Raw genomic sequence first — 27646 nt, 5'->3', positions numbered from 1 at the left:
TGGAATTAGTTATTATTTTCTGACGAAGAGGAGTTTCATGGACTGGAGGGTGAGGTAGAGGTCAACATGGCCGACTGTAGCAGAAATGTGGAAAGTTAGTCCCCGCAGATTCAGTATTTTGGGTTAAGTTCCTCAGATTTGCTCAGAACAGGAGATTCCTGGGATTCCTGTTTCAGTCTTGGCAATCTCAAGGCAGCCAAAGGATTTAGAACCATCCACAGTGATATGTAAGCCACTGAGGCCCACTGCTGCCAGGACATGCCAAAGCACCAAAAGCAACAAGAACAAATACTTAGATGGGACATGTCTATTGATTCATGTATTCATTCATTCATTAAATCATGTCTTGTGCTCTTCAGGAATTGGTAGAAAATAGTGTGCATTCATATTTATGTGGTAAAATGCAATAATACAATATGTAGAATCTTAAGAATCTGGTCATACGGATTCAAAATTATATTTTCAGAGTGTGTAAAAATGTTTTACACATGCACGCACAGTGAGTAAGGAGTTTCAGGAGAGCCATGGTCGTGATTCAGGTCTTTTCTGGCAAGCTGTGTTGGTGATCTCAGACTTCTACAGACTTCCGTATCATACAATTACTTGCCCCTTTGAATTTTTAGTAAAGTTTGATACTAGATAAAATCTCTCACTTTTATTTGATAATATAATACTTTATATGACTCTCAGACCTCTAAAATTTTTTTTCATACAAGTCCTATATATTCCATGATAAGTTTGTTTCAAAATATATAGTATTTGTATTATGTTGTTTGTATATGTCATGTCTATTAAACAACAAAAAAGACTATACATATTTCAGGTAAATAAAGGAAGAAAAAAACAAATACTAATATACATAACAACCTAAATTTTGAAAATGGAGCCATACCAGCATAGAATACAACCCAACTACTCTATGGAGACATGCTCTAGACATGGCCACTATCCTGCATTTGGTTTTCATTACAAATTTTTCAAATGTATATGCATTTCTTTAAAGAAATCATTTTAGCTTTATGTATTTTTAAGTTTTAAAGAAATTAGTTGATTCTTGGAGATTCTGTAATTTTTTATTATTCTTTAACATTGTGTTTTCAAGATTTAATAACTAGTTCATGGTCGGCGCCGTGGCACAATAGGCTAATCCTACACCTGCAGCGCTGTCACACTGGGTTCTAGTCCTGGTCGGGGCGCAGGATTCTGTCCCAGTTGCCCCTCTTCCAGGCCAGCTCTCTGCTATGGCTCCGGAGTGCAGTAGAGGATGGCCCAAGTCCTTGGGCCCTGCACCTGCACGGGAGACCAGGAGAAGCACCTGCCTCCTAGCTTCAGATCAGCGCGGTGCGCCAGCCGCAGCGCGCCGGCCGCGGCAGCCACTGGAGGGTGAACCAACGGTAAAAGGGAGACCTTTCTCTCTGTCTCTCTCTCACTGTCCACTCTGCCTGTCAAAAACAAAACAAAACAAAACAAAAAAAAAAAAAAACTGTAGTTCATTTATTTTACTGCTGCAAATACATATGGAGAAATTTATAAAAGTTCATGGAAAGATGGATATAAAAGTTTATTTTGGTGCAAAAAAAATTTCCATGAACTTTTTTAACAGTGCTCAATTATTATATACCACAAATGAATTTTTTTTGGGGGGATGTGGCTTTTGGTGTGTTTTTGCCATTTTCCTAGTCTGTACACAATTCAATGTTGGTTTCCAGGCTTGTTTATTTTGTTTGCTTGTTTCCTGTGTACAGACTTGGCAACTTCAGCTAGTCTCATGAATGTAAGACTTCTCCAGAGGACAGGCCCAGGTGTGGAATTGTTGGGTTATAATTTATGAATAGCCTCAATTACTAGAAACATCAAATTCTTTTCCAAAATGACTACAAATGGTTTAGAGAATATACACAGATTTATCTCCTAAGTAGAAATTAAAATTAGAGAAGCTCAAACTGGATAAAATATTTTAGATATCTTAAGATCACCTTTAAAATAGCAATATATTTCTATATGCTTATAAAATAACAAGATGTGGTGTTCCTTCTCCATGCATAACCTAAATTCCTTCTATTCACAATTCAGTTCTAGAAATATTTGCTCAACTCTTAACCCAGGAACAATAATGTTCATTTTCTTCAGGATCTCAGCTCCCAGGTGCAAACTGTTTCCATTTTTCCACTTTTACTCCTCTATTTTCCCCACCCACAGAACATTGCTAAATTAATCACACACCTGGGTGATTACAAATCTACATTATCTAATTTTAACTGATCCTTGATTTTGTTCAACCTTCCTACAGCTATTTCTCAAGCTCTTACACACTCACCTCAATGACTTTCACCTCAATGACTTTTTCAAACCCTTTTATATATTGTATATACAACTTCTGCCAGTACTAATGCTCTTGACCTATGATTATTAATAATTATTGAGGATAATGAGGATACAGCACTCTGCTCTAGTGTTACCAAAGCTGGCCTTACAATTAATTTATTGAAGAAAATTAAACGCAAATAAAATGTGGTCTAAATTTTCAGAATTTCTCTTTGCTTCTTCAAGTAGATCTTAGCTCTAGGGGGTTAGTCTAATGAATGAAGCAGGTACCTAATATGGTGCCAACTTGGGGGCATAGAAAGGCAAATTTCTTGACATCAATAGTAATCTGGGGAAAATTTCAATCTTTGAATTATATCCATTTGAGCAATAAAACCGACTCCCTTTGAATCAAGATGGACTACCCCCCCTTAGTTGTATATGGCCTTCTATGAATGAGATTTATATGACAAGATGTAGGCATCTACTTCTTCAGCTGAACTCAATTTCAGCAGGTCCACTACCTCTTAGCTGATGATGTCATACTTTTTCATTATTAGGATATTGGTCAGGAATTCCTTGCAGTAACAACAGCAGGAATCTCCCATCCCTTAAGATCTGGATAAAGTCCTGGGAAGATCTATGAATGTACAAAGCTCTCCCTCAGCAGTTGCACAAGAGAATACATTCTGATGACACTGCTGTTGCTGTGCTTCTGTTTTCTGTCCACTCTTTATGATATTCTTTATTCAGAATGGAAAAAAAAATCTTTTCTTAAATTTCCTCAAAAATACTAAACCATTTAGCACACATGCAAAAGCAGTAGATATACCAAATACTAATTCTATGCTAAAGAGATGCTGTATCTTACGTGACACAGCATGTTTGAAATCCATTAATAAATCTTTCCTTTCTGAAACATCCCCACCTCCATCCCCAGCATCATAGTTTCTCCTCATTCAGTGCACAGCCTCCTCCAATTACTTGCTGACTTCTGTTGCTTTTCTCTGACTTTCGTGGCTCCTGGATTAGAGCAATTAAAACCTCAGCATTACTCTTCAGACCCTTCTCATCAAAACTGTCAGGAATGAAACATGGGAGGGCTTCCCTTTCAACATAATCTATCATTCCTCAATGGTGGTTGAAATTGCAAAGGACTTGTTTTTGACTCAGAATTAAAACTTTCTTGTGACAGTCCACATTAATGCAAGGAAATCCAATTCATATAGACAATTCCTATAAGTTGTCCATCATAGCACAACAATAATGGCTAAGGCTATCTAGGTTTCATTTTTATGTCACAGTAAATAATTTCACTTGGGCTTCATAGGAGAAGATCAGAACATAGGTGAAGCATTTCACTAAATTTCTATGAACCTCCTTCTTCATCCACTCATACGATTCTCCAAAAGGTCCAATATTACATACGTGAGCTGACATAACAGTCCTTCATTTACCCCTTGCCTTATCTTCCTATGTTTCCCTACCTCCCTTCCTTTGTTTCTCTCTCTCTCTTTCCTTCCTTCTTGGTTTCCACTTTCATCCTTTTTCCTCCCTCCTTACTTCCCTTACTTTCTTACTTCATTTTTTTTTTTTTTGCCTCCTTTCCACACCCAGACACCATTCCCACCATCTTGCTACCCATGGAAGATTCTTCTAGAGGTTTTCAACAACTTCTTTCCAACAAGTTTCTGCTGATAACTACCAAACTGAGTAATTTGCGTATTAGCAGTGATAGCTTTCCCTGCATTTGGGTAATTAACAATGTTAAGAACCTTCCTTTTTTCTCCCCCATAATTTTCCCCTTCTCTTGGATGACTCTTTTGCTTCAACTTAAACAACTTTTCCTTGTGTAAGCTTTTCCTGATCTTCCAGTTCACCACCTGCCCTGACCTAAGCACTCTCAGTGCAACCTTCCCCAACACTGCAGTCCCGTTTGACACCCATAACACTGTGTTTTCCACCTTTTCCTCAACAGCACCAGTAAGCTCCAGGTATAAGGGATCCTTTCTGACTTGCACTTAGTACACAGTTTGAATTCAGTATATATTGCTTGAATCATTAAATATATGAGAAGGCATTATTGCATGGTTCTTTTCCAGATAATGTGATATTTACATCATTTTAGAAACCATCAGTGAAGCAGACTTACTATAGTTCTAAATTTTAAATTAAAAAAAAAATAGAAGGAGCATCTCATTCAACACTTAGACTTCAGGTAAAACTTGATTTTATATTTCTTTGAGAATCAGAGAGAGAGAATGCTCCTAGCTACAGGTTCACTCTCAAAGTTCCTGCTGCTGGATTCTGCCCAAGGCAGGGACCTGGATCTCAACCCAGGTTTCCCACTTGGGTGGTAGGGATCAAACTACTTAAGCCCTCACACATTGCCTCCCAGTCTGCATTGGTAGGAAGCTGGAGTGGGCATCCAGAGCTGGGGCACAATGATGTTACAGCCATCTTAACTGTTAGACCAAATGCCTGCCTCTATAATTGTTCATGATTCATTTTAATGTTAAATGGTTTAAGTAGACTATGGCTCCAACATTTAATTATTCTAAGGCCAGATCTAAGTTACCACAAAGTAAGCACTGATTGGATTTAACATTATCACATGGGTAATTTCTATGATGTTAGTGAAGGAAATTGAATCTATGACCTTACAAGGAAACCACACAAGCAATTTTGCAGTGAGATTTTTCTAAAAAGTCAATCTATCGGGGCCAGCGCCGCAGCTCACTAGGCTAATCCTCCGCCTTGCGGTGCCAGTACACCGGGTTCTAGTCCCAGTCAGGGCGCCAGATTCTGTCCTGGTTGCCCTTCTTCCAGGCCAGCTCTCTGCTATGGCCAGGGAGTGCAGTGGAGGATGGCCCAAGTGCTTGGGCCCTGCACCCCATGGGAGACCAGGATAAGTACCTGGCTCCTGCCATCGGATCAGTGCGGTGCTCTGGCCACAGCACGCCAGCCGTGGCGGCCATTGGAGGGTGAACCAACGGCAAAAGAAAGACCTTTCTCTGTGTCTCTCTCTCTCACTGTCCACTCTGCCTGTCAAAAAAAAAAAAAAAAAAAAAAGTCAGTCTATCGGAATGAGTTACTCTAGGTTTTCAATTGTTTCATTTCCAAATATTCATCTTTGTTTTTAAATATTCTCTGTACTCATACTTTAAGGAAGAATTTACCATCCATCAAGGCTGTACATGCACCATACAGAATGATTGTCTTAAAATGTATTTTAGAGTAGGCATTTGGCCTAGCAATTAAAACAACAGTTAAGATGCTCATGTCCCACATCAGAGTGTCTGGATTTGACACCCAGCTCTGACTCCTGACTCCAGTCTTCCTGAAAATACAGACCCAAGGAGGCAGTGGTGATGGCTCAACTAGTTTGGTTCCCACCACCTAAGTGAGAGTTGTGAGCTGAGTTTCTGATCTCTAGCCTCCACCCAGCAGGCATTCAAGAAATGAATCTACGGATTAGAGTTTCTCTCTCTCTCTCTCTCTCTCTTTCTCTCTCTTTCTCTCTCTTTCCCTTCCTCTGTCTCTTTGCCTCTCAATGTATTTAAAAATTTAAATATATTTGGAAAAATAATATATATTAGAGATGTCCCTCAATACTTTAACCCAAAGTGATATGTTATTTGTGTTTATATATAGAAGTAAAATGCAGAACTTCAATTTTAGCAATCGGGAAGTCCCGGCCTCTTTAGAATCTAAAGTCTAAACTTATGCATCAATCTCTGAACAAAACATATTTTGACAGCTTTTGGAGTGACTGGTAATTTGGTCGACTGAGCATACAGATTTCTGAGCCACCGTGAAATATCCCCAGCAGACTTCTGGTCAGCCTGCCTCTGGCATGTTAGAGAATACTCCGTGAGGAGTCCTGGAACAGTAGCAGGGGAAACACACCAGATACACACTTCTGAATTCCTTCTGCTCTTGTCCAAATTATTCAGTTGTACATGACATAATACAAACCAAGAGAATATTATTTTATGAAAATTTACCATCACCCGGGTAATTTATAAACGTAAGAACTCCTAGATAGAATAGCCTACCTCTACCTCTCATTTCCCTATCGGTTCCTATACTTAACTAAAATGGAACTATTTAAGAGATACTGCTTGAACTTCATTAAAATGTCTTGATAAAGTGCTGGCACTGTGGCATAGCAGGTAAAGCCGCCGCCTGCAATGCTGGCATCCCATATGAGTGCTGGTTTGAGCCCCAGCTGTTCTACTTCCAATCCAACTTTCTGCTATGGCCTGGGAAAGCAGTGGAAGATGGCCCAAATCCTTGAGCCCCTGTACCTACATGGAGACCTGGAGGAAGCTCCTGGCTCCTGGCTGCTGGTTTCAGATTGGTTTAACTCCAGCCATTGCAGCCATTTGGAAAGTGAACCAGCAAATGGAAGACCTCTCTGTCTCTCTCTCTCTGCCTCTGCCTCTCTGTAACTCTGCTTTTCAAATAAATAAATAAATCTTTAAAAAAAAGCCTTAAGTAAAAATATGCCAAGTAATCCCAAACCATCATGTTGTGCATATTAAGCATAATATACCAATGCTACTAAATGTAACAAAATTATATTATGACCAAAGACCATACATAATTTTGTAGTTTGATTATTTGAAGACCAAAAATTAATGAGTTAATACTTACAAACATAGGCTAAATTTTTCCAGTAGAAAGTGTTCCCACCAAAAAAAAAAAGTTGGTTTAGTGATATTTTTTCCAGGCTTGGGGAGAAAAAGAAAGGCATGAAGTAGTAATCTCTCTGCTCGTTTCTCAGATTGTGATACATGGAGCTTCAGCAAGAGCCTCAGCTGAGAACATGTGAAAAATACAGAATCTCAAGCCCCACCCAAAACCCTCTGGATTGTAATACCCCCCCAAGGGAATTTGTCTAGATATTAAAGTTTGAAAAACACTAATTAGGAGCGCATTGGAAGTCACTTGGGCAGATCAGCCAACTTTCTGCCATTGACTGCCATGTAATGGTACCTGTATAAATACTTGATCATTACATTTTGAAAAATAAATCCCATTGTTAAATAAGCAAGAGGCCATTGGCTTGAGACTCTCTCAGTACTTTGAGTTCCTAAGAAACCATAGCCTAACATGTAAAGAAATAGAAACCTAATTTAAGAACATGTTTTTTTTGTAAAAAAATGGGTGGGTTTCAGCTAATGACAGGCAGTCAACTGATTGGATCATGCCCCAGTGAGGCAGCTGCCTTGCTGAATCCAATTAGGCAGTTTTCCTACTTTGCTGCGTAGTGCAGGCTACCAAAGCTCACAGGTTCATAGCACTGGGTGGTGACGTCTGAACCTCTTCTCTTTAGTGCTACCTGATAGATGAATCCTTCTTTGTACAAATAAACTTTAATTGTCTGAAGATTTTTTTTAACATCATGAAGGAAATTCTGTTCTATCATCTCCCACAGTATATCTTTTTGGATTACAATACATATCAAAACTCTATGTATTTGTATGAGTATTTATTTATTTTGTTCTGTCTCTTATAGCCAGTGCGGGTCTGAAGAGGTTTGCTTATTTTTCACTATCATTGATCTATGAAATTTCCCTTTTAAAAGGTCCTGATTAAATCTCCAATTGTTTTTCTCTTTAAAAAGCAATGTCATGACCATGTCCATGCCAGCTGTGCCACAAGCACCATCTATCCAGAGAGAATTTTTGACAGCATGTTTATAGAGAAAAAAACTGGTGCAACTTCTCACTGTCAAAAGGCATTTTACTCTGATTTCATATGGGTATACTTTTAATATTGTAATACATACATAAATAAATGAGATTGAATATTTATCATAAAAATATTTTCCTCTAACAATAATCTAAAACTTCTTCAAATGTTCACAGATCTCCTTCCCCCAATACCATTTTTGATATCTTAGTCTCATCAGTTTGAAGCCATTTAATTAGAGTAACTTTGTTTTGTCAAGTAAATGAAAGTGAGTTCTGATGATTTTCTGCCTATGCCATGCCTTTTAGGCCTTGGTTTGTGTGTGTGTTGGGGGAGGATGGGCTGTTTGTCTGACTATGGCCAGAGGATAGAGCTGCCTTCATCTGTGAGTTGACATGATCATCACGCTCCTGTTGCACCGTGGCTGGCAGCTCTACGCGAGCCCCTAGATTGGTATCCATCTGCCTGCTACTACAGTCACTGTTACTGTCTTCCCTTTGGGTCTTCAGAAGCCTGCCTCAGCAGCCTGTTCTTCCCTCCCTGGGGTTCTATAGCCCAACAGTCCTAGCAGCGTTTTATTCTCTCCTCATCTGTGTTCATGGAAACTTCTGCATCTTCTGCATGCTGAACACAGGCTGAGGGAAACCAAAAGCATTCGCTCCAGGTATATTTCTAGACATTTCTCTCTACCAATTCTGTACTATTATCTACACTATATGTCGAATGTTTCATTGTGCCCAAGGTAAGCCTTATACTATGGCATTAATTCTCAAGGATCAACCAGGAACATTTTTTAAATCACTGAGATCCTGGCTTCACCTTAGGGACATCAATTTACATAGTGAAGAATGGATAGAGATCTATCGTTAGTATTTTAAAAGAGAACTCTCAGGGTGATTTTAATAGGTAGTCTGAGTGAATAGTCCTAGAAGCTTCAGCTTCCTCTGCACCTATCTGAATGTCTGCACATACTTATCCCCTCAGTGAGAGCTTGATACTAGGAATGAAAGTGGATGACGATCACCACTCTCTGAGCTTATGTTACTTTGTCTTATCTCTAGATCTCTTTTTCCCATATGCCCCTGATTTTGATCTTTCTCTTTCTCAAAGTAATACATGCCCTGCCCTTTCCTCTGAAACCAAGATGGCTGATGAGTACAGGGAGAGAAAGAGTCATACTGTTAGGGGAAGACATATAAAAAGATAGTATAGGCTGGCACCGCGACTCACTAGACTAATCCTCCGCCTGCGGCACTGGCACCCCGGGTTCTAGTCCTGGTTGGGGCACCAGATTCTGTCCTGGTTGCTCCTCTTCCAGTCCAGCTCTCTGCTGTGGCCTGGGAAGGCAGTGGAGGATGGCCCAAGTGCTTGGGCCCTGCACCCACATGGGAGACCAGGAGGAAACACCTGGCTCCTGGCTTCAGATTGGCACAGCGCACAGGCAGCAGCGCCGGCCGTGGCAGCTATTTGGGGTGTGAACCAACGGAAAAGGAAGACCTTTCTCTCTGTCTGTCTCTCTCACTGTCTAATTCTGCCTGTCAAAAAAAAAAAAAAAAAAAAAAAAAAAGAAAAAAAAAAGAAAAGATAGTGTAAATATTATCTTATTTAAATATCCTAGAGTATGTATAACATCAGCTGGAAAATACAAATTTAGGCTAACAGAGCCAAAAATTCTTGAATGCCATATACTCAAACATTTCATTTTAGTTAGATAGATTGAATTCTCTAAAATCATAGTGAATGACAAAGCAAACACTATAAGTCTCAGCACAAATGCCCAATCTAATTCACTTCAATCATTGGCTGGATTCTAATACTGAGCAGAATTTCCAAAAAGAAGTCTGGTATACCGTCTCTGGGTAGTTAACAGTATATGGTATTATCATTAAATTTATTTCTGTATTAGACATGTCCTATTGTGGCATTTTATTTTTTCCTACTCTATTAAGCATTGAATTCACATTAGCCAATTATTCTTCACTTTTTTCCCTTATTATATGCACATACACCTTAAGAAAAATAATGTTGAGTTTATGATGAATGTGACTTACAAGTATGCATACAATCCAAATTTTTTCACTTTGGCTTATTTCAACTCTTCACAAAAAGAAATCTATTTAATATGTATTATTTTAATTCTAACATTTTCTTTAACATTAGCCAGTTTGCATTTTATTAATTCAGTAAACATGAATATGTTAAAAGAAATATCATAGCTAATCCTTCAGATATACTGATGGTTCTCTCTTAGCTTCTGTCACATTGTTTTTGGTCCATACACTTGAAAAACATTCCCCTCATTTGCAAGCATCTTACTTAATGTCTACCAATTACAGAAAAACATTTGCCTCTAAATCTGAGACAAAAATGCTCTTAACATCAATCTGAATTTTTAAAAACCATTTGCATTTTATGCTGACTAATCTTTTCTGGAAGTGAAATGGTCAAAATCTAGTAACATTTTTATAAAAGACAATTGAGACTTAACAGCTATGCAGGATTCCTTGTAAATATCTGAATTTCCAACTCAATATTTAACACGGATTTCCACAATTATGTGGATTCTTTGTTTCCATATTTATTATCATTAAGAAAACTTCTTTTCCACTCTTAAAATATAGTGATTAATCATACATTAGTTAAAAAAGCTATGCCCTTCCTTATTTAAAAGATTGGATATTAAATTTGTTGAAGAAAATAATACAGTTATTTCTAAAATTATTGTTGTTACTTTGTATGTTAATTTTTTTTACCCCCAAGAAGGCAGACATTATTTATGGAGACTATTTTCTTTGTGTAAGATTCTCTTCTACTCCTTTTCTTTAGTCAGGTTCTCTGCCACTGTTTAGATCCATTAACAAATGGCCCACACTAGGCCAATATAAATCCTTTTCCAGAGCTATTCCTATTGAAAAGATAAAATTATTTTTTCTCTCCAACTTAAGTCCAAGGCTCCTAGTATATACATCACCTGTAATATAGAAAAAGTCTACAAGCACTGAGAGTGAAGAGGGATGATCTACAAATAAAAGCAGGAATGAGAAGTAAAGAGTTCTATACATATTCCAGATCTTATATCCCATCTTCCCTAAACAGAGCTTTATCCTTTCTCTTGTTGGTTGGGTTAGAAAATAGACAAACCTTTGGGATCCTTTATGCTCCTTTTAATTGGGTTACTACTATAGCCAAATTCCGGACTAACAAATGATCCAGTGTGCGAACTAACAGATGAATTATCACATACATAAATTGTACTTAAATAATTATCAGCATGAGTATTGCTTAAGACAAGTCTCCTTTGTCAGATATAAATTCTAAAGGAGGAGAGAAGATAGAGAAACCATTGCAGGCTGTAAGCCACCATCTTATCATGTCAAGGTAGGGAAAAATTGCTGTGCACCCCACGGCTCACATTTTTAGCTGAAAGAGAATCATACAGTCACCCACTGACTTTTACTTCAGCCTAGAGAGCTGACCTGGTCTGAGCAACAGCTGGACTTGGAACAGGAAAATTGTCTTGCTTCCCTTCCCTCCCCAACCCCCACAGAGCACCATACTTGGCAGCAAAAGTAGTCCAGCGTGCCTCTGTTCTCCTAGCAGCATCATAGTCAGAGTCAGGGCATTATGTGTGGCAAAGGACAGATCCCCTGCATACTACAACTGCAGAAGGTTTTGGACATTAGCCACAGAGCTATCCTCACATGTTCTAAGTGAGCAAGAGGGATTCACCTTATCATCTGGGAGCTAACATCAGAAGCAGCCCATAGAAAAATTTGCTCTTATCCTGGGAGACCTGGGTAATGACCCCACTATATCCTACAACACCAGGACTATAACAAATTCATTCTAAATTTCTCAGTGCCACTGGAACTATCTGGTGGACATAGAGAAGAACATACATTCCACAGTTATGGACTCAAGCCTTTCAGGTAAAGGCTATATACCTTGCAGTCATCATGTAGGACTGGAACATGGTCCACTTCACATCCCCTAGTCCTAGGAATAGGGCTGTTGGTATTATAAGCTACAGCACTACTTGGACTCTCCTAGAAGGACCTGAGGAAGGGTCCATCCATATAATATAGTCCTAGAGCCACAGCAATTGATGTCACCAGCCCTGGCATCACTCATGTTTGCCAGAAAGACAAAGGGCAGCCACCCTTGCCCCTCTCAGCACCAAGAACAAGGTCCTGGCTATCACATTCACCAGGGAGACTGAGACCAAACTCTCTGTGGACCAAAGATGCACACCCAAGGAAACCCTTATTCATCTCAAAGACACACTTCTATTCCTACAAACTACACAGACTAGGCCACTGTGTCACTTATAGACACAGCTGGCATTGATTAAGACAAAAGAAATCACTCAGAGACTGCACTCCTGGGCTCCCCTAGAACCAAAGCCAAAGCAACAAGCCAAGTGATATCCTGAATTCCAGTTAAATCATAAACTTTTTTCCAATAAAATCTACTTCATAAAGAAGAAGAAACAAATACACCAGATGGGCAGATGTCAACGTATGGACATAGATTATATGAAAGAAGCAAGGTAGCATGACACCTCCAAAAAAAAAACACAATAATCCTCCAGGAAATCTATGACATGACAGATACAGAATTCAAAATAATTATTGTAAGGAAACCCAGTGAGGTGCAAGAAAATGCAGGTAGACAGATTAAACCAATGAGGAAATCAATGAATGACATGCATGAAAATATTACTAAAGAGATTGAACTCATTAAGAAAAACCATGTCCAGCGCTGCGGCTCACTAGGCTAATCCTTTGTCCGCCTTGCAGCGCCGGCACACCGGGTTCTAATCCCGGTTAGGGCACCGGTTCTGTCCCGGTGCTCCTCTCCCAGGCCAGCTCTCTGCTGTGGCCCGGGAGTGCAGTGGAGGATGGCCCAAGTGCTTGGGCCCTGCACCCCATGGGAGACCAGGATAAGTACCTGGCTCCTGCCATCGGATCAGCGCCGTGTGCCGGCTGCAGCACACTGGCTGCAGCGGCCATTGGAGGGTGAACCAACGGCAAAGGAAGACCTTTCTCTCTGTCTCTCTCTCTCACTGTCCACTCTGCCTGTCAACAGAACAGACCAAGCGAAAGAAAGAATTTCTGACTTCAAGGACAAGAATTTTGAAATAACCCAATCAGACAAAAAAGTCTACATGAAAAATGGGATAACATTAAGTGAACAAACATTCATATTATAGGCATTGAGAACCTGCTAAATGAAATACCAATTGAAAATTTTCCAGGTCTTGAAAAAGACATGGACGTCCAGACACAAGAAATTTAAAACCCCAAGTAGACTGAATCAAAAAAGTCTGGTCCAAGATATATTGTCAAATTGTCAAAAGTCAAAGACAATGAGAGAATCCTAAAGACAGTAAAAGAAAAGCATCAAGATACATATACAGGAAAATCATTAGATTAACATCAAACTTATTAATGGGATCCCCACAGGCCAAAAGAGAATGGGATGATATATTCAAGGTCTTAAAAAACACTTCCAACCAAGAATATTATATCGAGTGAAGCTTTCTTTTAAAAGTGAAGGAGAAATAAAGAATTTTCCAAATAAGCAAAAACTGAAAGGATTCACCACCACTAGATCAGCCTTACAAGAAATTCTGAAGGGAGTCCTGTGTTAGAAATAAACATCATGAAAGCAAATGACACCACCAGATTCAATAACAGCAGATGGAACCCTTATCCAATCAACAAAATGACAGGTAATAGTTCTATCTATCAATACTAACTTTGAATGCAATTAGATTAAATTCACCAATCAAAAGACTTAGGTTGGCTGAATGGATAAAAAACCATGACTCCACCATATACTGCATACAAGAAACACCCTTCACAACGATACAAACAGACTGGAAGTGAAGGGTTGGAAAAGGTTATAACAGGCAAATGCAAAACAAAAGCAAGCAAGCATAGCTATCCTGATACCAGGTAAAACAGACTTTAAATCAAAAAAATGTAAAATGAGATAAAGGAGGACATTATATTTTGATAAAAGGTTCAATTCAGCAAGAAGACATAGCAATCATAAATATATATGCATCCAACTCAAGGCCACACAGAAATATACAGAAAATATTTTCGGACCTAAAGAGAGAGATAGACTCCAATACAATAATGGTGGGAAACTTCAACACCCCACTCTCATCGATGCACAGATCACCCAGACAGAAAATCAATAAAGAAACATCAGAGTTGAAACATACTATCTAGAAAAAGGACCTACAGACATTTCACCCAACAGCTACAGAATACATGTTCTTCTCAACAGCACGTGGAACATTTTCTATGATAGACTACATATTAGGTCACAATTCAAGTTTTAGCAAATTTAAAACGATTGAAATCAAACCGTGTTATCTTCTCAGACCATAAAGGAATAAAGCTAGAAACCAACAGCAAGAATAACAATAAAACACCCATAAATAGTTAGAAATTAAACAACATGCTACTGAATGATCAACAAGTCACTAAAGAAATTAAAAAGGAAATCAAAACTTTTCTTTAAATAAATGAAAATGAAAACACAACATATTGAAACCCGTGGTGTACAAAAAAAGCAGTATTAAGAGTAAAGTTTATAGCATTAAGTGCAAAGATTAAAAAAGGATAAATGTCTCTAATTAAAAATACAATGATGCATTTGAAGACTTGAGAAACAAGAACAAAAAACCAAACTCAAAATTAGCAGGAGGCTGGAAATAATAAGGATCAGAGCAGAAATAAATGAAATTGAAGTTAAAAAAATGCAAATGATCACCAAAACAAAAAGTTGATTTTTAAGAAGATAAACAAAATAGATAAACCTCTAGCCAGAATAACAAAGAAAAAAGAAAGAAAACTCAAACAAATAAAATTAGAGATGAAAAAGGAGACATTACAACCAATACCACTAAAATACAAAGGATCATAAGAAACTGCTATGAAGAATTACATGACGATAAACTGGAAAACCTCAAAGAAATGGATAAATTCCTGGATTCATATAACCTACCAAGATTAAATCAAGAAGACATAGACAACCTGAACAGACGCATAACAAGCAATGAGAGTGGAGTAATAATCAAGTCTTTCAAGAAGAAAAAGCCTGGGACCTCGTGGCTTTAAGACTGAATGCTAGACAACAAAGAGGAAGTAACTCCAATACTCTTCAAACTATTCCAAAATATTGAACAGGATGGCACTCTGCCAAATTCTTTTTATGAGGCCATCACTACTTTGATACCCAAACCAAAGACATGACACAATAAGAAAACTACAGACTTATACCCTTAATGAACATAGATGCAAAAAAGAAAGAAAAAAGAAATGTCTCTGTGTATCAGAATTGTTGCCAACATAGTTTTGTAAAACACCATCTTGTAACTTTGTCAAACCAATAATTAAGAATGTTATACCACTATAGTTTTAATGATCTGTGATTACTTTAAAATTTACTGTGTATGGATAAAACAGTCATTTTTCCATTCAGTTACTGTTTATAGCTGTTTTCCACATCCCCAGTAAACTAGGGTCTTCTTGCTTATTACTTGTTAAACTTCTTATTAAGTGAAGTATTAAGCCTTTTTACTGTAATGTAATTTTAAAATATACTATCTCAAAACTTAAAAAACAAGAGAGAAAGAGAGAAGGAAAGAGGGTGGAATGAGAGGGGGAGGCAGGGAGGAAGGAAAGAAAGGAATATCATGTTCTCAGTATTCTATCTACAAATCACATTGAATCTATTAAAAATATTAAAATTTTTTAAAAAATAAATTCTAGAGGATCTATAGTTGTGTTCTACTCACCCTAAACTAACATAGTGCCCGCTACATAATACTTTGTGAATATTCATTGGATTAATTAATAATAGAAAGCTGAATGTAGGCATGTGGTTATAATGTCCAATTTTATACAAAATTATAAAATTTCTTGATAGAATTTTCCCCTACACACTTAAATCACAGGCACTAAAACTTCCTATCCTAAGCCAGGTTCACCGATCTTAAAATTATTTCTCATCAGACTACTGGACATGATCAAAATTTAGAGAGTTTTACTTTAAGTAATTGTTTAAATACAGAGATTGAGCTGCAGTTTGTTTATTCTAGGTAGAAATCACCTAAAGGGTTGATCTTAGAATTTTAAAAATGTAGAAAATTACAATCAAATTTCTAAAATATCATCTATCAAATTCACAGATATAGTCTGCAACAAATCATCTGGTTTCACAATATTTGCAAGGCTCTTCAATGTCATTAAAAATAAAATCAAATTATTGATAAAGCTAGTAAAATGCTATTTTTAGCAAAAGTGTCTAAAATTAGTATAGAATACTTAAAAACAAAATTAAGTTAATTAAAATTAATTAGTATAGAATTAAGAAGCATTTGGTTCAAGTCATTCCATTTAGAATAATCACATCTTCTAAATGTAGATATAACTCTGAGAGGATGCTCATTTTCTTTATTGAATTAAAGTTGTTCAAAATACTATGGCTTTGGCAATAAGATTTTCATGTCAAAAATATCATGATATTTATTGGTAATAGATGAATTAATTACTGCACATAATCATCATAAAGAATTTTAGAATGATAACCCTAATATCACTAACTTCATCTGCCATTGGAATTCAGAAATCAATTCATTTTGTATCCCCTTTAAACATAATAATATTTTATATAATGTGATTTGCATATTTTGTTGCTATTAATATTTAATATATTTGAAAGAAGCAGAATTTCTTGATAGTATAATATACATAAAATATCATTGCCACTACTCACACTAGCCAAGAAATTGAATCAACTTGTACCACTCAACTGATAAATGGATAAATAAAATATGGTATATTTAAGTGTATACACTGGAATAGTATTCAGTCATGAAAAAGATGAAATCCTACCATTTGTGAAAATATTGAGATTTAGGAGACATTATGTTAAATGAATTAAGCCAGCCACAGAAAAATAAATCTGCATATCTGGCACATGTGAAGTCTAAAATAGTTCATTCTCATATTGGTATAAATTTACAGACCAGTGATTACCTGAGATTGGGCTAAGTAATAAGAAGAGAGGGATAGGGAAAAATTAGTCAATAGGTACTACATTAGATAGGAGAAGTAAGTTCTCTTGTTTCATTGCATTATATGGCAACTATGAAGAGTGAAAATATACTGTACAAGCAGATATTTTTATAAAAAGAAAAACTACAAGAAGAATATTAGTTGTTTTCCACAGGAAATGATATATGTTTGAGGAGATAGACATGTTAACCCTGATTTGAGCATTACACAGTTTATATTCGTATTGAAATATCACATGGTACCCCAAAGATATGTACAATATTTACATGTCAAATAAAAATTTAATGCAAAAAGAACCGAAAAAAGCCATGATGTTGTCATTTATCATCTGTGGCAATAATAAAAGCTAGTACAATTGAAAACTGTTTTAATGCATACCTCTGAGTGTTTTTTATTCTTTTTTTTACTAATTGTTGAATTCTTTACTCAGTGAAAGGTTAAGCTTATGACTATAAAATAAACTGAAAGTATGTCTTTATAAAAATTAAAAGAGAGACTAAGAAAGGAATGAGGAGGGAGGGTGTTGAGTGTGGACAGGATGGAGGGAAGTATCGCCATGCTCCAGTATCTGTATATGAACTACATGGAATTTGTTCACCTTACATAAATAAAAATTATTTTAAAAGTCATTAATATTGTAATTTTTTTCTGAATAAAAACTGAGTACAAGCAATGTTAAGAGAGTTCCCTAAAGTCATGTTGCCACTATTGGACAAAACAAAAACAAACACTCAAATCAAGTCTTCTTGGTCACAATTTAGTGTTCTTTTTAAAGTAACACAGCAAATCTACCATTCGCAGGTTCTCTACACAAATGGCCACATCAACAAGGTCTTGGCCAGGCTGCTGCCAAGAACCAGAACTCCAACCCAGTCTCCCACATGGGTAACAGGGACCCAAGTACTTAGGCTGTCATGAGCTGCTTTTTCAGTTGCATTAGTAGGAAGCTGGATCAGAAATGGAGCATCCATAATTCAAACTGGCACTCTGATATGGGATGCTAGTGTCACAAGCTGTTGCTTAACTTGCTGTGCACTAATATCAGCCCCATGAATATTATTGTAAAGACCACATTTTCCTATCATGGATAGTTATTTTTAGTCTAGATCTTGCCTATTGTGAATACTAACGTCAAGAACATGACTGTAGATATTTCTTCGCCATTCAGATCTCATTTCCTTTGGATTATACCCAGTTGTGGGATAGCTGGATAACATAGTAATTTTATTTTTTTTTATTTTTTTTTTTTGACAGGCAGAGTGGACAGTGAGAGAGAGAGACAGAGAGAAAGGTCTTCCTTTGCCATTGGTAGTAATTTTATTTTTAATTTATTGAGTATCCATAATGCTTTGCCAACTTACATTCCCACTAATATGAAGGGTTTGCCCTTCTGCACATATTAGCCAACATCTATATCTTTCATTGTTTTTGATAAATGCTATTCTAACAGCCCCAAGGTGATATATCACTGTGATCCCATTTGCATTTCTCTGATTGCTAGTGATTTTAAGCATTTTTCATGTACCTATTGACCATTTTATATTTTCTTTTGAGAAATACTTATTCAAATCTTTGCCCATTTTTTAATCATGATGTTTTCTTGCTACTGAATTGTTTGGTTCCATATACATATACTAATTCCTAATATCAGATGTATGACTTGCAAATATTTTTTCCTAATCTATGGGTTATATCTTCACTCTCTTGCTTACTTCGCTGGTTATGCAAATGTTCTTAGTTTGATGTAATCTCATTTGACTATTTTTGCCTTTATTTCCTGGCCACTTATATACAAAAAAGTAAAGCAATACTGATGTCCTATTACCAAATAATTATTTAGGGAATTATTTGTGGGGGTGGTTATTGATACTGTTTAAGTTTTTAAAAAATTTCTTTTTCCCTTCTAATTCTGATATTAATATGTTCCATTGCTCTACAAAAATGTGAGCAATCTTTCTCATTGTATATTTGACTTCAAAGCTCATTGCCTCTTCTCAGAGTATTAATTTGTCATTCCTTTTAATATTTTCAACCTCTACTGACTAGTGTGTCTTCAAGAAATTTTTAATCAAAATTGATAGACATATTCACCATTTTTCTGCTAACAGTAGCCTAAATTTTTTCTGATATTCCATTTCCTCTCTTATTCTTATCCCAAATGCTTTCATGTAGTGCCAACAATATTTCCTAACAGTATGTGGTCATGCAATTGAAACCTTTATACCAGACACAGAAACAATCCAGGGATGTGATATAATTTAATGAGAGTTCAATGAGTCTTCTGTCAAGGTTGTTTCAAGAGACCACCTCTCTACTTGCTGAACTTTAAGGTAAATGGCTATAGACTTACCATACAAACCATAAAGATGAAATCAACCCAGCAATATAAAACACACAAATGGAAGGTGATTGAGTCCTGCAGTAATCATTTAAGAGCGAAGCTAGCTCTGCTCCCAACCATTTCGGAAATGCAATCCTTAAAATTTCCCCTGCTTAAGCTAACTGGCTTCTCTGACATTTAAAAAAAAATTCTTAATTGATATCGTGTATTTCCTAATCTTGTATATTTGGAAATCATTTAAACTACAATTTTGCGATTAATAAAGCTTTGGGTCTCATCTTAATTTCTTAAAACTATGAAAATGGTATTCCATTACCAACAGTATTAAAAGACATTGGTGTACTTTCTGTATTCCTCTCAAAATAATGTTTCAACAGGGGCCAGCACTGTAGTGCAGGCATCCCTAGTGGATGACAGTTCATGTTCTGGCTGCTCCACTTCTGATCCAGCTCTCCGCTATGGCCTGGGAAAGCAGTCCTTGGGCTCCTGCACCCATGTAGGAGACCCGGAAGAATCTCCTGGCTCCTGGCTTCAGATCAGCTCAGCTCTGGCTGTTGTGGCCAATTGGAGAGTGAACCATCAGATGGAAGACCTCTCTCTCTCTGCCTCTCCTCTCTCTGTGTAACTCAGACTTTCAAATAAATAAATAAATAAATCTTCAAAAAAATAATGTTTCAACTGAAAAAATACATCAATGTGGTAGCATAAAGAGGAAATATGAAGGCAAGAAGGACTTTTCAGCTATTCATAAAACTTCTGTTGCCGAGGGAGGAGGTGCACAATATGGGACATGCTCTAGCTGACTTGCCCCAAATGGTAGAGTTAGAAATGTGCCAGGGGATTCCAATTCAATCCCATCAAGGTGGCATGTACCAATGCCATCTCACTAGTCAAATTAATCAATTTCATTTCACAGTTGATCATACTGATAGGTCTAGGAGTCAAAGGGATCACATAAACAAGAATAGTGTCTGCTAATCTGCTAATACTAACTGATAGAAGTGAAAAGAAGAAAACTATCCAACACAGGAAGTGGGATACACAGCAGACTCATAGAATGGCAGATGTCCTAAACAGCACTCTGACCTCAGAATCAGCCGTTAAGGCATTCAGATCTGGCTGAAGAGCCCATGAGAGTATTTCATTCATGGAAAGCCAAGACACTCGGGCAACAACAACAACAACAACAAAGGAATTAAATGAAAGATCTCTGTGAGTGAGATCCCAGTAGAAAGAACGGGCCATCAAAGAAGGAGGTACCCTTCTCTGAAGGGAGGAGTGAACCACCACTTCGACTGTGACCTTGTCTAACTAAGATCAAAGTCAGCGAACTCAAAAGGCTTCCATAGCCTTGGAAACTCATGACAAGAGCCTAGGGAGATTACTGACGCCATAAACAAGAGTGTCAGTTTGCTAAGTCAACAACAGGAGTCACTGTGCACTTACTCCTCATGTAGGATCTCTGTCCTTAATGTGTTGTTCAATGTGAATTAATGCTATAATTAGTACTCAAACAGTATTTTACACTTTATGTTCTGTGTGGGTGCTAACTGATGAAATCTTTACTTAATATATATTAAATTGATCTTCTGTATATAAAGATAATTGAAAATGAATCTTGATGTGAATGGAATGGGAGAGGCAGCGGGAGTTTGGAGGATTACGGGCGGGAGGGAAGTTATGAGGGGGGAAAAGCCATTGTAATCCATAAGCTGTACTTTGGTAATTTATATTTACTAAACAAAAGTTAAAAACAAAAACAAAATACTTCTGTTCCCTTATTAGAGACAGGGTGAAGTTTACATGTCTCATACGAATTTAAGACATTAGAAAACTGTGTATGCTTGGAATCAAATAGTATAAAACATTTTGTTAGATATTCCTACATATTGATGTTGGTTTTATAAATCACAGTATAAGCCTTGTGTGATCATCCCAGGCAGCCCTACTGTCTAGAGACATATTTTGATCTAGATGGTATATAAGGTCTTACAAAATATTATACTTGAATATCTTTTTTTCATGAGAATTTTTATTAATTTAACAGAATTATTCTTCAAAGGGCAGAGTGATTCTATCTTCCAGAGATTTTTCCCAGGTAACTAGTATGATATGTTCTACATAATACTGCCCTATGGCTACAAAGAAAAGAAAAGCTTAGGATCATAAAATAGATTGATGTTTCCCATGCTAATACCCTCCAACTCCCAGGAACATATTTGTTACAGTAATTTTGCTTGTAATTTTTATCTTTGTATTGTTGATATAAATAAATTGAAATGCATTAATGATCAACTCCCTGATAGAGCCAGCAAATAGTTTGCCCATAGGCAACTCACAATTATTAACCCCAACTATGCATCAGGCCTGCTGCTAAATGTCAGAAAAACAAGTATGAGTAAGTAAATGCAGAAACACAATTTTATGGATATGTCAGTAGAAGTTATATAGGGCAGTGGGGTGGCCAAGGGTGGGTTAGATCAATTCTACTGGAGTAGAATGCAGTGGAAGATTTGAATATCCACTGTCTGATAAAGGGAACAATTGGGAAAATTCTGTCCAAGGAGGATGAGTATCTTTTCTAGGTGTTGCTGTGCTGATATAAGAATATTACTGCTCCAAAGGGGCCATCCTCACCCTTCACAGGGAAGACAGCCACACATTCTGCAACACACTAAAACAGCACATTCTTATCCTCAGAAATACATGAAACACATTTAAATACATATCCACCTAGAAGCAACACCCAATGGACTTATCAAATGTCCCTCAGTTGCTCTGTGAGTGTCATTATTCTTTAATGCATTCCTTACCTCCAAGTAGTCTCTAACCACAAATACTCCAACCATTTCCACGGAGAAGTTTTTCATGATACCCTATATAATACTCTAATTCCTTTCTATTCATTAGTGAAGGGTAATTCCTTGATAAAAGGTTTAAATGAATAGGATCCCAACAACGTGCAGATATCTTTGCTCAATAAGAAAAGGAATTCATTCTTACCTACCAATAATATATATTTGTTTGGTGATTCTCTAGCATGCAGTACCAGTAATGCAACATTTATTTCCAGGTTTTGGATTCCACTTGTGCCAAGCATGTTTGTGTGTGTGTGCGCACACACACACACACACACATCAACCTTGTTCTCAGAAGATATCATTACCTTTGTTTTTCCTGCTTGAAAGTCTTAGGCAGTGTGGGTTTCTTGTGAAGGAATATTTTAGGATATTGCTTCATAAATGTGTTGTGAGCTGATCCAATATTGAGAAAGCTCTGACTTAAAAAAAAGAGAGAGAGAGAGAAATGAAATGGTAAGTATCATAGGATAATTAAGCTTCCAAAGGGAAGATTTTATCTCAATATATAAAAATTGATTCTACACCAAAATTTTTATGCTGAAGCTTCTTAAAACATTTCATTTCCGGGCCAGCACTGTGACATAAGGGGTAAAGCCAATGCCCAGGAAACTGGCATCCCATATGGGCCCTAGTTTGTGTTCCAGCTGCTCCACTTCTGATCAACCTCCATGCTAATGGCCTGGAAAAAGTAGCAGAAGATATCCCAAGTGTTTGGGCCCATGCCACCCACATGGGAGACTTGGAGGAGGCTTCTGGCTCCTGGCTTCTGCCTGGCCTGCCCATGGCCATTGCAGCCCTATGGGGAATGAATCAGCCAATTGAAGATCTCTTTCTCTCTGCTATCTCTGCATAACTCTGACTTTCAAATAAATGAATAAAATCTTTTAAAATTCATTTCTGTAATTGATTAAGGGCTGTTACATAATATACCTTATAGTTAAAATCTTTTTGAAATGATTCTCATATAGCATACATATACATTTCTAGAAAGCATATATTGGAATTTTACAATAATTTATGAAAATCTCATACACTATTATTTTAGGTTTGGAATAAAGATGTATTAGATGAAGGTATCAGCATTAACCAAACTCAATCATTAGATGATTTAAATTCATTTCTATCTTTTTTTCTTGATGAATAATGAACTTGTTGAGAAGGGTCTGGATTTGTTTCTTTCTTGAAATATCCTACCCATGATGATTCCTCCATGCAGTCAGGTTTTGACTCACTATACCAATAAACAAGGTCTATGGAAATGTAGCAAATTGTCATTAACTATCAGGCGGCTCCTTTTTTTCTGGAAAATCTGCCTCATTCAATCTTTGATTAACTGCCATGCAAAGTTGATCAATTTTTTAAAATGCTAGGCCATTCGCTTTGACAGCTCTTTTCAATAATTATCAAAAATGGTCATACTTCATTGTGAACACCGACAAACATCTCAGTCAATATCTGCCTTATGGCAATAAATATAAAAATCCTCAAGAGAAGGTTTTTCTTATTTCATTTTCTATGTAAATAGTAACACATTCTGAAATATTTATAACAGCTTTTCTTCCTCTTGCCTAAACTTCCTAAGACACTATATTGATGCTTCATACAAGACAAATATTTCATATTTTAAGAATTATATTTAATGTGGATATTATTCAATATGACATTAGGCATTCTCATGCCTTTTATCACACCATATACATTACTTTGACCAAGCATCCACTCTTATTGAAATCTAATCACTGATTTCTTTGGAAACTTTCCAAAGATTTTTTTTCCTGTTTGGGACATAGTCTCTCAAATGATGTTGTACATATCTACCTGGTTTTTATTAGGTACTTGATATATTGTAAACATTGCTCTAAGATCTTTACATTGTTTTTTTCTCTCATTGCATACTTGTACAAGTTAACAACGTTGGTATACTGTATTGCTTATTCTACACTGAAACTGAAGCTGAAAAACATACTCATTCACATAACTAGTAAGTGGAGATGCCCGGGAATGGGAGAGGGCAAAACACAAAATGCATTAAGCCACAAGTGTATTCACAGCCTCACCCCAGGGGCCTAGCAAGAGGGGAGTGAGATGTGCCAATAAATTTGCCCCACCTCCAGCTTGACGAACACCCAGCCCCACCTAGTCCAACCATATGTTTGCCCCACTTCCACCTGACAGACCCCAATGCCTCCTAACCCAACTGCAACATTCAGCACTGCCCATACCCATTTTTCTAATTCTAACAATTTTCTCTAACCTGATGAGTCTCTTGCAACCCAGGAAGCTAAGGACAGTGGCGGCTCTTCCCAGGCTAATGTCTGGGCCCTGAGAACTCTGACTCCCAGTCCCTGCTCTACCTCCTTCACCCTCTCTCCTATCCTTTGGCAAATCTGGCTGATGGAAGATCCTTTTCTGTTTTCAGTCTCTACATCCAACAGTAGACATTTGATTTTCTAGTCACCAGTGCCCTCTGATAAGCCTTTCCCGTCTTTGGGATCCTTCTGTGGTGCCTGGAAGGTCTCCATTCTGCTTTCAGAGAGTCCATGTGGGACTGGCTTATGGGCTGGGACTAGGGGATGCCCTACCCTCACCTGTTTGTCTTGTCTTTCCAGAAGACTTTTCTGTTCCCTGTCCTTGACTCTGGGATGTCCTGATGCAGAACCTGGATCCCTAAGGACTAAGGCTTGCCAAGGATGGACTCTCAGGCTTCCCCAATTCCTTCCACCTCTCCACTAAATTGCCTTCTAAGCAATCTCTCTTGCCTGGGAATGAAACATGATATTGAACTCAAAACTTTATTTCCTATTATAATTCAATTTGGCTCCAATACAAGTGGGATAATGACCACTGATGGCCTGAAAATGGTACCTATGACTTCCAAATTCTCCCATGGGAAATGCGCAACTTCATTCACCAAAACAAGTTGTCAGAGGTCTCTTATGCTCAACGTTTCTCTCTCTGCTCTCGCCTTTCCCTTTGCCAAGACTCCTCTGCTTATCAGATTTCTCTTCTCAACTCAAAGCTACAGTCTGAACAACTCTCTTCTTTTCCCAGCATCCCAGCTAAGTCAACCCCTTCAATCTACCTGATGAGTCTCCTCCCTGCCCTGCCAGCTTACATGAAAATCTTGGCACTCCCTTCAGTGCTTCCTCTGCTCCAGCAGAAACACCTTCTCCTACCTTACCTTCTCCTCTGTTCACGGGGCTCATGCTTCCCTTCTCCTTCTTTGTGGACTGAAATGGAGAGGGATGGAGAGCACAGGTAGAGCCCATGTTCCCTCTTCTGTGTCTGAACTATCTCAAATTGACATCATGTGGTCTCCTTCTTGGAAAATCTTGCCTTTTACCCAAAAGAATTCCTCCAACTTACCCAATCCTTTAAGCTTCCCTGGAGTAGTATTTATATCATCCCAACTTCTACCTTAACCCTGGATGAAAAAGAACTCATTTGATATTCTGCCAAGGCTCATGCTAATAAACTTCAATGACATCATGCAGCCAATAGTCTGGTTGCAGCCTTTGCAGTCCCCCAAGAAGAGACCCTGGCCTTGGACTTACCAACATAGAGATGCTGACTTAAAGGCTAGAAACCATATGATTACTGATTCATGGCAGGAATGGACAAAGATATCCCTAAGGCCATCAATTATGAGAAGCTGAGAGAAACTACTCAGGAACCTTCCAAAAACCCAGCCCTATTTCTTTCTCACTTTTCAGAGGCTATGCTGAATTGCAACCATCATGAATCCTGAAACTCGAGATGGACAGATCTTCCTCCTGGCTGATGGAAGATCCTTTGCTGTTTTCAGTCTCTACCCCAACATTTACACTTTATTTACTGCCTCCATTTACACGTTATTTCCCAATCAGCTCCGGATAACAGAAAGAAGTTACAGAGGCTAGAGAAGGGTCCCCAAATTATCCAGAAAGAACTTTTAAACACAGCTTTTCCTGTCTAACAATAGAGAGGATATAAATTACAAAAGGACAAAATTACTGGATTAAAATATAAGATGCTTGCCACAGCCATCTATAATCAGCACAAAAAGCTATGTACCCTCCTAGAATCTGTATACTGTATATTGATCACTGGGCCAAGGCCTGCCCTAACCCCAGGCCCCCTTCTAAGCCCAGTCCTACCTGTGGTCAGAAGAGCCACTGGAAAATGGACTGTCCTCAGCAGGCATGTCCTGCGGCTAGAATATAGCCCAATAGACTGCCCGTAAGCTGCCAGCTGAGGAACTCTGACACTGACAGTGGACAACTGAAAGTGCCCAGGCTCCTCTGCCCCCACAACCTGTGAGTCCACAGATCCATTTCATCTCCTCCAAACATTCTCCTGTTCCTCACAAGCCCTACCATTCTGAAGATTACCCACCCTCCAGCTACTGCCAAAACCCTCACCCATCACAATCCTGTTGATGTTCCATCTCTCCCTTCGCCACTTCACGCTCTTCCTCAATGCACTCCTGGAAGAGCTCCCTCTATGCCTGTTCAGCTCTGCCTTTGCTACTCCTGATGTCTGTGTTTAGGATGATGGCTGAAAGACACTTTTTTCAACTTTATCTCCACCCAATTTATCTTCTTTTCCTTCTATTTTTTCTCCTCCCTAACCCTAGCCACATCCCTTCCTCTTTACATCAATAAGAGTCTTCCCTAGCATACTCTCTTTTACAGCAATTAAGCTACACCCAAACAGAATCTTGCTGGATCTGCATGATTCCTATTTCCTCTATTTTCCATGACTTTCCTGTGCGCACCATGATCTCTGCCAACATCAAAATCATCCACATATAATACAGTTCTCTGAATGGATCTGTGACCTGTCAAAACACTTTCACAAAGGGCCTTTAAGGATTATAAAACCAGTTCACCAAGTTATCTCTCATGATTAAACACATATTAGGGAAGGTAGGAAAGGTCCAGTCACTTACCTCTCCACCCACTCTCTGCATTACTCATGTAGGAAGAGGGTCCTCCAGATACAATGCAATCTCAACACCCGCCTCAGGCACACCATTGACAATTCTGACTCCACAACAACGGGTGAATCAAATCCCTTCCAAAACTCTGTCATCTATGTACTCCCTCCAGGCTAGGCTACATGAATCTGCCTGCAGTACCTACATCACCTCAGACTGTTGTCAGAGGAGGGGAACTACAACACCTCCCCTTATTCAACATATATGGAAGAAGACATATTAAGGCTAAGTGCAGGTTATTACCTATCTCAAACACCTGTCTGTTTCTTGACACTTCTGAGAATAGGCAATTTTCAGAGAATCCTTCAGTATCTGCTTACCCCATACTCTCATGTCTCCTGGCCATGCACCTAGCATTGTCATT

General features: G+C 37.9%; 1 protein-coding gene across 1 annotated transcript in view; it reads right to left on the bottom strand.

The window, feature by feature from the left end:
- Positions 1-27646, bottom strand: part of CNBD1 (cyclic nucleotide binding domain containing 1) — a 506061-nt gene that overhangs the window by 434837 nt on the left and 43578 nt on the right. Inside the window, exon 3 of the mRNA XM_070075280.2 lies at positions 22610-22723. Coding sequence (XP_069931381.2) covers positions 22610-22723 — 114 coding nt within the window. The remainder of the gene's footprint in view (positions 1-22609; positions 22724-27646) is intronic.

This window comes from Oryctolagus cuniculus, chromosome 6 (assembly GCF_051225735.1).
Source record: "Oryctolagus cuniculus isolate XC-2025 breed Fujian yellow rabbit chromosome 6, ASM5122573v1, whole genome shotgun sequence".
Taxonomy (NCBI): domain Eukaryota; kingdom Metazoa; phylum Chordata; class Mammalia; order Lagomorpha; family Leporidae; genus Oryctolagus; species Oryctolagus cuniculus.
The sequence above is the reverse complement of the archived record's forward strand: the minus strand, read 5'-3'. Positions and strand labels throughout refer to the sequence as shown.